Source organism: Bubalus kerabau, chromosome 3, assembly GCF_029407905.1.
Source record: "Bubalus kerabau isolate K-KA32 ecotype Philippines breed swamp buffalo chromosome 3, PCC_UOA_SB_1v2, whole genome shotgun sequence".
NCBI classification, from domain to species: domain Eukaryota; kingdom Metazoa; phylum Chordata; class Mammalia; order Artiodactyla; family Bovidae; genus Bubalus; species Bubalus kerabau.
Window position 1 is genome coordinate 15,302,745 of NC_073626.1, and position 14,404 is coordinate 15,317,148.

At 36.9% G+C, this 14,404-nt stretch overlaps 1 protein-coding gene across 20 annotated transcripts in view; it reads left to right on the top strand.

Annotated features, from left to right (window-relative positions):
* CDKAL1 (CDK5 regulatory subunit associated protein 1 like 1) overlaps positions 1 to 14,404 on the top strand; it is a 777,071-nt gene that overhangs the window by 371,400 nt on the left and 391,267 nt on the right. For all 20 annotated transcript variants that reach the window (XR_008711390.1, XR_008711388.1, XR_008711389.1 and 17 more), the window contains one exon: positions 14,188 to 14,354. Coding sequence is in view for 16 of the 20 variants with exons in the window: in XM_055570761.1 (XP_055426736.1) it covers positions 14,188 to 14,354 (167 nt within the window). In the remaining 4 variants the exon portion in view is untranslated. The remainder of the gene's footprint in view (positions 1 to 14,187; positions 14,355 to 14,404) is intronic.

The following is a 14,404-nucleotide window of genomic DNA, read 5'->3' on the forward strand; positions in this document are numbered from 1 at the left end:
ATTCCTAAATAGAAAACATGTATTAACTGAAGCTCAAATAATTTATTATAATTATTTTATAGTCTTTGATTTTTTTCTGTTAAATGTGTATTTTAAGTATTTTTTGACCGTGCAGTTTTCTACTATAATGAGAAAAGCATTTTTTTACATTTTTAAAATTTTCAATTGGAGGATAATTGCTTTACAGGATTGTGTTGGTTTCTGCCATACAGCATCTCAAATCAATCATAACTGTATATACTTCCTCCTTCTAGAAGCTTCCTCCCAGCCCCCCTCCCCATATTTATATTTTGTATTCTGTTTGAAATACTATGTCTTTCTTCTGTTCCTGCCACTTAAACCTGAGATCTGCATTTGTAGGCTCCCAGTTTAGTCCTCCATGTTCTCACCCCCGAGTCGTCGTCTCCTTCTCTAGCACTTTGTGTGTTCCTTTCTTCCTGTCCTTTTATTAATTGAGTAACTAAATCAACAAATATACATTGGATGCTCGTGAAGTCTCAGGCAGTGCTCTGTATTACAGGAGATACATTAGTGAAGACACCAGGTGAAAATCTCAGTCTTATTGTAGTTTTCATCCTAGTTGGTGGGGAAGAGTGAAAATACACTATAAACATAATTAGAAGGAAGCTATTGTGTGTTAGACATTTTTTTCCATATTTCCTTCTGCTGGCTTCTCCCTCCTGTGCTATTCACCGAGTATACAACCGGGGATACTTTTGGAGATCTTAAGAATAAATAGAGAGTGAAAGAGACCCTCTCTAGGACCTCAGCTTAATCCTCAGCCAGTTGAAGTCACATGAGATAACACAAAAGAACTAGGAAATTTCAGAATACAGAATAAATCCCTCCCCCACCACACACACAAAGGGTTTTTTATTTTTTAAAGAATATTTAAGTAAACCCATTTGAAATATTGAGATTGGATTTCCTGGAAGAGATTTTGCAGACTTAATAGAGGTAAGTTAAAGCATTTAAAAAATGTAACCAACTTACTTATTTAAAAAAAAAAAATTAGCAAAATGACTTTGCTGCAGTTGGCTGAGTTTGGTCTGGTGCAGTTACTACAAGTACTCTAATTTCTTTTTAAATCATTTCTGCATAGTTAGAAAATATTATAATAATGTATTGACTGCAGGAATGGAGGAGGAGAAGGTAGAGAGTTCTTTGTAATGGTTTTATGCAGGGGAATTGAGGGAAGGCAAAATTATTATTAAGTTAACATGAATGTTTGATATTTCAAACACAAATGAATGGGTGATATTTCATTTTTTCACAAAGAAGAAAAGTTGTGTATATCAGCCTTGAAAATTAGCTTTTTAAAGGATTTCTTCTCAACTGATATGTTGGTTAATAACAAGTGTGTCACTTACCTCACTCATATTATGTGTTTCCTCATTTTTAAATTATGAGATAAATAATGGCTTACAATTAGAGACAATTGGTAGATCTTTGTATCAAAGTTTGGGAATACTGTTTGTAGTAATACAAAGTGTGAGATTAAGTATTCAAGGAATTTTTAAGTATAGTTTTGTATAGAATAATAATCTTGCTTTTTTTTAAAAATTGTAAACTATATGAAATGTGCATGTCAAAGATGACTTAAACATAATACACAAAATGGTTGTAGTAGAATTGGGAGTTTGCTAATGGCATTTTTATTAACTTTAATATTTTGTGAGATTTTAATACAATATAGCAACACAATCAAATAAAAACATATAAGTAAATGAAGTATAAAATGTATAGGGGATAACATCTTATATCTGTTGTTATTTAACTGAAATTTTTCAGTTTCTCTTGATTATTTAGAAGAAAGTACTTTTTATTAATGAAACTTCGTGTTCTTTTAGTTCTGCAATGTAGACAATTTTATAGTCTAACGGTGCTGTCCAATACAAATACAATGTAAACCAAGAAAAGTAAAAGAAAAAACTACAGGTTAAATTTTATCAAATGTTTTAATTAACCCAATATATCCGGAGTATTTCAACTTGTAATCAACATAAAAGTTCTTATTGAGATATTTGCAGTCTTTTTTCATACTAAGTCTTCAGAATCTGTGTACTTACTGCATATCTCAATTTGAACTTAAATATTCAGTATCCAAATGTGGTTGGTAGCTGTCATATTGAATGGTGCATGCTTATACTCTTAATGCATCTCATGGGTTATCTATACTGTTTTGATTTTCTTCAGTCAGTTCTTATTTCTAATGTTACTATAGCTTTCTTTCTTTTGAGTTTTAGTTGATACTTTTCAAGTTTCCTTTTCCAGAGGATCTTCCCGACCTGGGGATCGAGTTCACGTCTCTCGTGTCTCCTGCATTCCCAGGCGGGTTGTTTACCATTAGCTCCACTTGGAATGTCTGACTCTTTGCTACCCCATGGACTGTAGCCTGTCAGGCTCCTCTGTCCATGGGGAATCTCCAGGCAAGAATACTGGGTGGGTTGCCTTGCCCTCTTCCAGGAGATCGTCCCAACCCAGGGATTGAACCCAGGTCTTCTGCATTGTAGGCAAGATTCTTTTTTTTTTTTTAATTTTATTTTATTTTTAAACTTTACATAATTGTGTTAGTTTTGCCAAATATCAAAATGAATCCGCCACAGGTATACTATTTGAGCCACCAGGGAAGCCCATGGTTGCTCTAGGCTTTAAATATGCATAGTAATCTTGACAATGAATTTTCTCAGCTTTGTTTGTCTGAAGTCCTTATTTATCATTGGAAAAATATTTTTCTGTTTTCTTTGAATACAAAATTCTAGTTCAGTGTTTGAGTATTTTGAGGATGTTTCTCCATTACATTCTGGATTGCATGGTTCTAACAAGAAGTTTTCTGTGATTTTTATATCTATGCCTGTGTATAATATCATCCTCATCCTCAATTGCTTTTAAAAGTTCCTCTTTATTTTTAAAAAGCAATTAATTTATAATACCCTTTGGTGTGGTTCTTTATTCTACTGAGGCTGATTGAGTTTCTAACATTTTTATAGTTTTTATCAAATTTGGAAAAAAAATTCAGCTGTTACTTTAGGGACTCTATGCATGTATTAATCAGCTTACTGTTGTTCTGTTCACGCTCATACTCAGGGTTCTCTGTGCCTCTTTGCTTCATTTTGGTTAGTGTCTGTTACTAGATCTTTTTCTCCAGAAGTTCCAGTACAGTCTTTTAAAATTTTCTGGTTATTTTCTCATCATGTTCATATTTTTCAAACATGTGAATGACATCTACAGTAGCTATTTTAATGTCCTTGTCTGCTAACTTTGTCATCTCTGTCATTTGTGACTCTGTGTCATTTGATTAATGTTTTTCTCCACATCATACCATAGTCAGTATTTTGTTATATGCATGCCTGGTAATTTTTGTTCAGATGCCAGGCATTTTGAAAATTATTTTGAATTTTGTTGTGTTCTTTTTGGACTTTATCCTGTTTTAGAGTTAAATAGTTTGGAGAAGGTAATGGCAGCCCACTCCAGTACTCTTGCCTGGAAAATCCCATGGACGGAGGAGCCTGGTAGGCTGCAGTCCATGGGGTCATGAAGAGTCGGACACGACTGAGCGACCTCACTTTCACTTTTCCCTTTCATGCATTGGAGAAGGAAATGGCAACCCACTCCAGTGTTCTTGCCTGGAGAATCCCAGGGACGGGGGAGCCTGGTGGGCCGCTGTCTATGGGGTCGCACAGAGTCGGACACGACTGAAGTGACTTAGCAGCAGCAGCAGCAGTTTGAAATTAGCTTTATTTATTTTTTGAGGCTGTCTTTTTTCAGGTCTATTAGTATAGGTCTAGAGCAGCTATTGGAGAAGGCAATGGCCACCCACTCCAGTACTCTTGCCTGGAAAATCCCATGGACAGAGGAGCCTGGTGGGCTGCAGTCCATGGGGTCGCAAAGAGTCGGACATGATCAAAGTGACTTAGCAGCAGAGCAGCTATGGGGCTTCCCTGGTGGCTCAGGAAGTAGAGATGTGGGAGATGTGGGTTTTATCCTTGGGTCAGGAAGATTCCCTGAAGAAGGAACTGGCAACCCTCTCCAGTATTCTTCCCAGAAGAATCCCATGGACAGAGGAGCCTAGTGGGCTATAGCTCATAGGGTCGCAGAGTTGGACACAACAGAGCAACTAATGCACATAAGAGCAGCTTTTAGTTTAACACAAATTTTTTCTCTACCCCTAAGGTGGTTAACCTTGTAAGGACTCTATCCAGTGATTTGTATATTCTGAAGTCTTTCTTTTGGCTTGTAGGAACAAACTGTTCCTGGTCTTTTGTGACTTCGAGGAATTGTTTGTCTTATGCTTTTCTGTGACTCTTAACCCAACTTTGGGGTTTAGTTTTTCCTCCCATGCATTCTCAGTGAGAAACTTGAGGGGAACCATTTCTTGTCGATGATATTTGCGCCTGTAAAGGTAGCTCTCTGAACTCCAGTTTCCATCTCCTCAATTTGGAAAGATCACTAGGCTCTATCTGCTTCTCTTTTTCTGTTCTGTGGCCTAGAAAATGCTGCCAGGCAGTAAGATGGACAGTTAGAGGACTCACCTTACATGCTTCTCTCAAAAATCATAGCCCTGCACTGCCTTCTGCTCCTCGTCTGATGATTGTTGTTTTATATATTTTGTCAAAATTTCTAGTTGTTTATAACATTAAGGCAATTCTTGTTACAGTTAATCCTTCATGTGTAAAAATGGAAGTCCTCACAATATTTCTTTTTAATTAAAATTATTTGCTGTCATTAACATGGCCAGAGTCCACAGTTCATACTGGATATTATACGTTCCTCTACAGAAGCAGATTGTTGGTGGATATAATTTTGATTACTGGTCAAGCTACAGAGCTAGGCTTTGGCATATATGTTATTCTATTATAATATATATTAAAAACTTTTATTAATATCATGTGCAAATGTTTATAGTGCTTTGTTCTTAGAAATTTTAAATTGAAGAGTAGTTGATTATGAAAATCAGACCTTCCTGTTCTGATAGGTCTTCTTCTCCAGGCCCAACCACCAACTTCTCCATACAACTTCCAAACGTTTAGATATGTTTTTGTCCTAAAATTGTACTGTAACATTACATTATATAAAAATAGCATTCACCTCTTCCCCCCGCATTTTTTTAGTTTTACTCAGCAGAAAGCATAAATATCTTCTGATCTCTTTGATATTACACCTGGAAAGCGCACAAGTAATGCTTCCCGACTATTTTAACTAGCCCATTTTTTTGTCAGTTGCCAGTTATAGTAAAAAAGAATAAAACTGACCTCAGCTATTCTATTTATCATAATAGTTAATTGGTGTGTGGATAATAGATTTTTGAGCACGAGCCTCTTTGTCCTTTCTTTTTCCCTGCCACACAAGAGAGGATTCTATTTTACTTAGTCTTATGTGTCCTTCTTCCTGAAGTCATTGTAGTGGTCGAGCATCTTTGAAGGCTTGCTGAGTCTGTGGCGGTTGTTGGTTTGTTGGATGTCAGCCTAAGTGGTGCTAAGTGGTGGGGTAGTAGCATTATAACCAGTAGTGCTGCTTAGGCTCTGTTGGATGGGAAGACGAAGAAAAAGGAGCAGATATATAAGGATGATACCACTTTCTTTTTCTCTTTCCAGTGCTCCCAACTAGAAAGCATAAATGTGTTTCTGGTCTTGGGTTTTTTGCTTGTTTCTATTTAAATACATGAGTCTTGTTTCATGCATTTTGGTCAATTGTAATAAATTCCCTTCTTCAAAAAAAAACAGTGAAAGAAAGCAATTTGACAAAGACTGGACAGTGGCATTTCCTGTTACTTCTTGTCCTGGCCCTTCTTATGTGCCAAATCTAGTGATTTGAGGATTCCCAAACTGTTTGGAATATTTTTGATCATAGGTTTGAGAGTATCTTAAAACCTGGAGTTATTGAGAGCTTTCGCTAGTAATTATCATATCCAGCTTGCATATCCACTGCATACAATAGTTCGTAGGCTATGGATGTGTAACATTCACTCGCTTAGCTCCGTCCAGTGAGCTTGAGCCTCTTGCAGCAACTGTTGTCACCGGTGGCTCCCATTTTGCAATTTTTTTTTTTTTTTTCACAGCACACATCCCTTCCCCATTTTGCCCCAGCCACACTGACAGCTTTGTGCTCCCTTGGGAACTGTAAAAATGCTTGTGCTGGATCTTGGCACTTACAGTGCGTTTGCTGCAAGCACTCTTCCTTCAGATCGCTGGTCTACCGGGCTTGCTACTTGGTTCATTCAGATTTCATGTCATCCTGAGTTGTCCTCACTATTCCCTGTCAACAATGACAGCATCCTTTCCCAACCACTGTATCACTTGTTCCTCTGTTCCTGCTTTCAGACATTTTATTAGCAGTTATTTTTACTTGACAACATATTCTTTATCTCAGTTTATTGACTCTCATTTGAATACATTTCTTAAGGGCAGAGACCTATCTCGAGATCTGAAACAGTGTCTGGCACATAGTAATACTCAACAGATATTTGCTAGAAGAAGGATGAGTCAAAGAATGTTTGAATGAATGAATGATGTATTTGTATTAAGATACCTGCTCGATGTACCTACAGGCTGAATATAAGAAACTCTAGAAAATAGAAAACTCTGTTTGCTGTTTAAATACTTGAAATATCAATAAGCTTTATATTTAAAGTAAAAGTTCCCTGATTCTAACTACAGATGTTTGGTGGAGTTCACTTATGAGAAAGACATTTAGAATTAAAAAATGTTAGTCATAAAAACATTCTGTTTATAAATATTTTTGTAATGATTATATGTAATAATTACATAAAATTATTCTGTAATAATTTAAGTTCTCTTTGTTCCTCATTCTGTAATTGAGTTCAGTAGCCAAAATAACACCAAATCTTTTTAGTTTCCTTTACCCTCTAAACTCTTCTGTAGGTCTTCTGGTTTGTCTTGGAATCCAGATAAATTTCTGCCCATTACTGTGATCAGCTCATATGAATCTTCTCTGAGACTAGGTCCTGCATTACAGGTGTCTGTTCTTTCCTCCTCCTCCCTTTTTTATCTATACTGTTTGGACTGCTGGGAGTGGAGCCTGCTATAATTTAAAAAAGAAACAAAAACAAAATAACATCTCCCTACATCCTATTGAAACACCAGAGGGTCCTTTCATAGACACGGCTGTCTGTATTATCTCTAGGGGTATTTTAAAAGCCCGTGTATGGAGCAGAACACACTAGTATTAAGAGGATAAACTTAATCTGCCTCATTGAGGCTTATTGCAGATTTTTGGAGACTGGGGAGTCAGATGCCTTATTTTTAGAAAACGTGTCATCCTTTTGTGGTGTTTAGTTTGGTTTTAGCTTTCCATTATTTCCAAATTCTTACGAAAGTGTGGAAATAAACAATTTTTATATGATTATGACCTTTCAAAAGGAATTAAGTAGATTTTTTTTTATTTAGCAGCAACATTGTCAATCTATTCAAACAATTCTTTTTTTTCTGTGTATGACTGCAGTCAGATGTCAGTGTACTCTGGAAATACTGTCTCTTTGTTAACTCTTATTGTTAAAGCACTTAAAAAGATCATTTTAAAGTTTAGTAAATTTATGGATAATTGGTCCATCTGACTTTACAAGTACATGGGAAGTTTCACCTCTAAGTAAAAAGATGGTTTGTATTCACTTTCTATGGTATCCTGTAATCACTATCCAGTAATAAGAACTCTAAGTAAGGATTGCTTAGAAGTTAAACTATGCAACAAATGTGAAGTATTCAAGTTGCATTTTCATAGTGTCCAAAGAAAATTGATTTTGATATTTTCTCATTGCCTAGTGCAGAACCTGGTACATTACTGCGTACACTCTGCGTGTATCCATGGGTATACATATATGTTTATATATGCCTATGTGGGGGCAAGGAAGAGGTACTTTCAGATGTTAGCTGGATTCAGCTTAATTACTCATTTTTATTGAACACAATCTTATTAATTAAATTCATTGGAACCAAAGTTTATTGAGGGCTTCCTGTGTGCTAAGGCACCATAATAGGTCCTCGGCATAAATGTATTTAGGAAGATTTTGCATCTCTGTCCAGAAGATTCTTCCATCCTCTCAGGAGAGACAAGCAGTTAAACCTGTAATTATAATGCATTGTGGTATGGGATTTTGTACAAGATGCTGGGAAGCACAGGAGAGGAGCATCTCAATTAGCCTGGTGGGTCAGCAAAGTTTCCTGGAAGAGGTGTTCATTATGCAAGAAGAGTGAGGTGTATTTTAGACAGAGAGAACAGTGTGTGCCAAAGCATTGAGTTCTGACCGCAGTGTTCTCCAGTGTTCCCCTTGCCTGGCATAGTGGTTGTATTGTGAAAATGTGAGGGAGAATGTTCTTGATCTTAGAAGCTATGTGCTGACATATTTAGAGGTAAAGTACCCTAATGTCTGCAGCTAATTCTCAGACGGTTCAGGAAGAAAAAAAGAAAGTTGTATTTGTGGATGTGGAGAGAGTGTTCACAAATGTGACAAGATGTCATTCCTGAGTCTGGGTGAAAGAGGTACATGCATTTGTTGTACTGCTCTTGAAAATTTTCTTGAAATTCAACACTGTTCAAAATAAAAACAGGGCAAAAACCTTCAGGCCACTAATAAACTTTTTTTTAAGTTTACAAAAACAGTATAAACATAATTGAAGAATTAGCTCATCGATAACTATCTTCTTTGGCGACCTGTTTGGGTATTTGTCCATGATGAATCATTGTTCTGTAAAAGATAGCCTTGATTGGATCTGCTGTGATGCTTCTTTAATAAAAGTATTACTCAAGCCCTTTTTATCTCAATGGAAACTTAAGATCCCTGAGTGTCTAATAGGATTAGAAAGGACCAAAGGAGTTATATTGCCCAATTCACTCTTAAATGAATTAGCTAAATAGATAGAAGGCTACCTGTGTATATTATTACTTAGAAATGTTGCCATTGAAGCAATTTTCATGACCTTTCATATGATTAAACAGAGGGTCATATTCAATTCTGAATTTTCTTCAAGATAATTTTTTAAGAAGAAAGAGCCCATAGAAGTCTAGTTCATATACACTGTGACCCTTAAAAGAAAGAATGGGGAATTAAGAGCAGAGAATGTAGTACAGACTCTTCTGTCTATGGGATTTTTCAGACGAGAGTGGTAGAGTGGATCATCATTTCCTTCTCCAGGGGATCTTCCCGATCCGGGGATCTTCCCAATCCAGGGATCAAACCTGTGTCTCCTGTGTCTCATGCATTGCAGGCTGATTCTTTACCAGCTGAGCCATCAGGGAAGCCAAATAAAGCTAACAAATAATGTATATTTAATTCATATTCCCTACTGGCCTATATTTCCTATATGGAGAAGAAAATGGAGCATGAAGGCTGGGATGGATGGTGAGAAAGACTGGGGAATGGAATTGTAGGAGAAAGGGAAGGGCAAGGCTGGTAGTGGAGAGCATAGGACATGGGGAGACAGAATGCATCTTCTGAGGAAGAAAGGTGTAGCAGATTTTGAGGTGATTTTTTTTAGTATAAAAGTATAGTTGATTTACAATGTTGTGTTAGTTACTGGTGTACAGCAAAGTGATTCAGTTACACCTATGTGTGCGTGAGTGTGTGTGTGTGTGTTCCTTTTCATATTCTTTTCCATTGTGGTTCATAGCAGTATATTGAACATAGTTCCCTGTGCTATACAGTAAGCCCTTGTTGTTTATTTTATGTATAGTAGTTTGTATCTGCTAGTCCCAACTTTCTGCTTTATCCCTCCCTCCAGCATCTTTCTCCTTGGGAAAATGTACATTTGTTTTCTATGTCTGTGAGTCTGTTTGGTAAACAAGTTCATTTGTGTCTTACTTTAGATTCCAGGTATAAGTGATATCATATGATATTTGTCTTTATCTGTCTGATTTACTTCACTTAGTATGATAATCTCTAGGTCCATACATGTTACTGCAGATGGCTTTCTGTTCTTTTTTATGATTAATATTCCATTTATGTACCCCGTCTTTATCCATTCACCTGCCGATGAACACACAAAGGTTGCTTCCATGTCTTGGCTGTGGTAAATAGTGCTGCAGTGAACAGAAGGGTGCATGAATCTTTCAAGTTATAGTTTTTTTCTGGATGTATATGCCCAGAAGTGAAATTGCTGGGTCATATGGCAACTTTGTTTTTGTACCAGTCTACATCCCTACCAACAGTGTAGGAGGAGTCTCTTTTCTGCACATGAGGTGGGTTTTTTGATATTATGTTTAGTTGATGTTGATTTTCTTACCATATAGTGCTAAGAAAACATCACAATTTGCAGTTTTTATATTGGTATAGTCTCTATTTTTAGAGACTACTCATATGGAATAACTGAAACAACTCATGATCGTGGAAATTTTTCCCAGTGATAAAGCATGAGCTACCAGAGAAATATCACTTCTCTGATCAGATGAAATCAATCATCACCCATATTTTAATTTATTACAATGAAGCTCATACACAGGAAAATTTGTAGTGAGTCATGTCTTTTGGAATTGAATTTTGGCAAAGTTTGGTTTTTCAGAAAGGATTTTCTTTATTTTCAGACTGTGTTACTGAGAATATTATCTTTCTTTTACTATTAACTTTTTACGTCTTTTACTTTTTCCATCCTCTGTCATCTCAAATTACTGGGGAGCAGAGATCAAAATCCAACTGTTGATGTTGCTCTGTCTTCAGGGGAAAGAGCATTTCAGCTATAAGCTGATCTGTAATTACTCGGGTAAAATGATAATAAATTCCAATAACTAAACTTTTTAAAGAATTTTCCTTTATAAGATGCATTTCCTTTCTTCCTGGTATCTGCTTTTTTTAAAAACCAAAATTAACACAACCAAAGGATGATAGATAATCTTATGAACCTAGTGTTTATTAGTAAGGAACATGAACAAAAGTCATTTTTAGGAAAAAAGTAAGATATCTCCATGGATGCTTAGAAAAGACTCATTCCTGTCTCCTGAGTTTCTACCCACCACTTTCTTTTTATTCATGTACTTATTATTATAAATATGGAAGGATTTATTGGTGATTCACTTCTCTTGTCTCAGTTCTTCCTGCCTCCAACTCTCTCTCATTTCCATGTGTTTGTTTTTCTGACATGTATCGGTATTAGTTAAAATCTGTGTTGCAGTGTAGACTGGCTCTGTGTCACTGGGGTTACCTCATATGCACTTCAGGCCCCTCAGATTGCCCTTGATTTCCGTTTCTTCCTCTGTGTTCCACCAGCACCACCATCCCCACTGATAGGGATGTATATGAAGTTCCCAGAGCGTCTTTCAGTGTCCCCTCACCAACGCCTGAGTAATAGCCAGTCTCAGGTCACAGAAGTCTAATGATGAATCCATATCTGTCATGAGCTGGAAGAGCTGCAGGGCACATAGTAGGTAAGGGCCTAATAACTGTTTGATGGACGAATAAAGGAATGAATGTGCAAAGGAATAGAGCTCATAACTGAAGTCCTTGAGGAATGAAGCTGTTTAGGCAAGCACTTCTGTCCATAAGTATAGCCAATTAAGTGTGCAGCTCGAAGCATGCATGCGTCCCAATATCCATTAGTGATTACAGACTGCAGCCTTGGGTTTCCCTGGTGAATTCATATGCAAGCTGACCTGACAGGAACCGCTTGCACTATGAATAATCACAAGGTTCCCAGAGGGCAGGGTTTCAGTGGCGGGGATTCCGCACCACAGAGCTTCACCTTTGCTATGAAATGGCTTTGTGTGTCCTAACGGTGGGAGGCATTCTCATTAGAATGAATGCTTGAAAGGTCGCCTTCCAAAACCTGAACTTTCTGATATAAAGAGCAAAATCATCTTTGACAAAGTTGGGAATTGAATGAGCAAGGCACAGTTCTCCTCAAGTCCAAGGACTTCACATTTTGCACATGTTTTCTCATTTCATTGTGTTTTACACCAGGTTGCTATTATATCAAGCATTTTCGCAGCCTTGATCTTGGAGGCATGGAGACCGTTATTCCTGTTGTTGCTGACTTAGTGCTACAGCTGCTTCCTCTTTCTGTGATTTAATTTGAAGCTTCAGCCCACCAGGGGGCTGTTGGTCCCCACCTATGCAGACTGAAGAGCTGGCTGCTGTTTTCCGCGTGGCTATTATTTCCACCCTATTCATAGCGATTTTTCCCCTTCTATATTCATCTAGCAAACAGCAAGGCACTGTTCCAGGAACTTGCTCTCTCTACATAAGGCATAACATGGAACCATTTGGATGGAAAAATTATAAATTAAAATTATTCTGTTCATTTTAAAATATTCATATTGTGTTGCTCAAATGCCAGTAACTGGAAAATCATGGATAATGTCCTGTTTTTATAACCTCTTTCAGAGTGTTTTAAAATCCGTTTATGTTGTTACTTAGCCATCTCTTTTCCTGGAGTGGATTTTGTGATAAGATTTAAAAAAAAAAATGGTTGTATGAGTCCAGTGTCTGATGGCATATGTCATGTTAAAATACAGATGATACCACTAATTACAACCAGTTTTTTTCAACAGAAAAACACTCTATGTACAGAGGATATTTATAAAATTATAGAGCCACAAAGATAGCCTGTGGATATGCCAGATTATTTACTTTGAGGATAAAACTTTTTATTAAATGATTAAAATTAAGCAAATGTTTATTAATTTCTGAAACAACATATTTAAATTAAGAAAAGACATATTCATAACATTACAGATTTTCATATATGAGGTGTTAGAAATGTTTAAAAAACATCTCTAACTTTTAAAATGGAACTTTTTTTTTAATGTCTTCTTTAATTTGGGGAAACTAAATTTTATTTCTGTCCTTGTGTTTTCCATGTTGTCTGGGTGTGGGTGAGGATGTGCTTGTCTGAGAAAGAAAATCAAGTGGGGAAGAGTTAATATGTTTTTATGTCGGTTGATTAGTTTGTTGATAAAGTAAATATATCTCTTCTTCTAATGGAAAGAGCTATGACTGGAGATCGTAACTTCATGTATATTTTTCCACCTCTGTGTAACACATTAAAGAGAGTGAAGATCTTTCTCTTTTGCTTCTTTTTTCTGTTAAAGTTCACATTCACATAGAAACCATATGTTTTATTTGTTGTCTCTCTTGGCTAGGAATATTTAAGTGTATTTTTTAGATTCTTCTGTCAACCAAAGACAATTTAAAATTTTAATTTTTAAGTCTCTTCCTAGAAACTTCTACTTTTGGTTCAGGCTGTCATATTTGTTTGTGTGCCTTGTGCGTGTGTCGAGTTTCTTCGGAAGCAACAAACCACATTAGCCTGAGCAAATTTCACAGTCCCTTGTCACTGTTTGTTTTTGCCTTGTGAATCATTTGGCTTATAAAACAGGCTAATCCTTTAATTGAATATGCCTTCAGAAACATTCTGTGCGCCCTACAAACTTGGGTGGCTCTTGCTAACTCTGCTTTATTTATTTTAAATAATACTAGGTGATCCCAAAGTATTTCCTTTCAATTTTTGGAAGACTGTTATTGCAAGCGGTAATGTTTGAAGTCAGGATCCTTTATAACAACAGTAGCAAGGAAATGCAGATACCTTTTCCTAAAGTCCAACTGATGGAAAATAGGATGCAATCTGTCCTATTTTTAGTAAACAGGTTTTCCAACACAGATGCCTAGTTCCTACAGCGACCCGCTTCTTTGAATGCAGCAATACAATGCATTCTATTCTTAATTGAATAAAGAAAACAAATTGGCATAGTTACTGCAGGAGAAGTGGGTACCTCATGATGAATAATTTGTGAGTCCAACTTTAACTACACTTGATATTTTTCCTTAGGTCGCTGACAGACTGATTAGTGAGTTAACTGCTGATGGTACCTATTCTGTGGAGGGACTCTTTCAGTTCTGGGGCTTATGCTGTTCAATCAACTAGGTATCCTCTGTGATGGACTAAAGCCTCAGTCTTGATCAAAGGGCTTTGGAGGAAGCATTGGTTGAACTGATTGGCCGTGAATGTTAATCACTCCATAGGACGCACTGATAATTTACAGCATTGTTGTAACTCTCTGGTGTTCATAAAATGAACTTAATAACCCAGTGCCACCATGGGATAAGCTGCTTTTTCTCTGCAATTGAATACCCAGACTTGCCTGCATAATAGTGTTGAAAAAACCTGCATTAAAAAGAGTGAGCAGCTGTATGATGAAGGAAACGGCTCTGCAACAGATTTGTTAATTATCTCCTTTGATTTGCAGAGGGTGTTTGTGAGATATGGTTGACCAGTGAAGACACGGGGGCTTACGGCAGAGATATTGGCTCCAGCCTCCCGGCCCTGCTGTGGAAGCTGGTTGAAGTGATTCCTGAGGGAGCGATGCTGAGGCTGGGCATGACCAATCCACCCTATATTTTAGAGCACCTGGAGGTAAGGAAAAGCAGCTCATTTCCATGCTGACACAGACCTGAACCAACCCA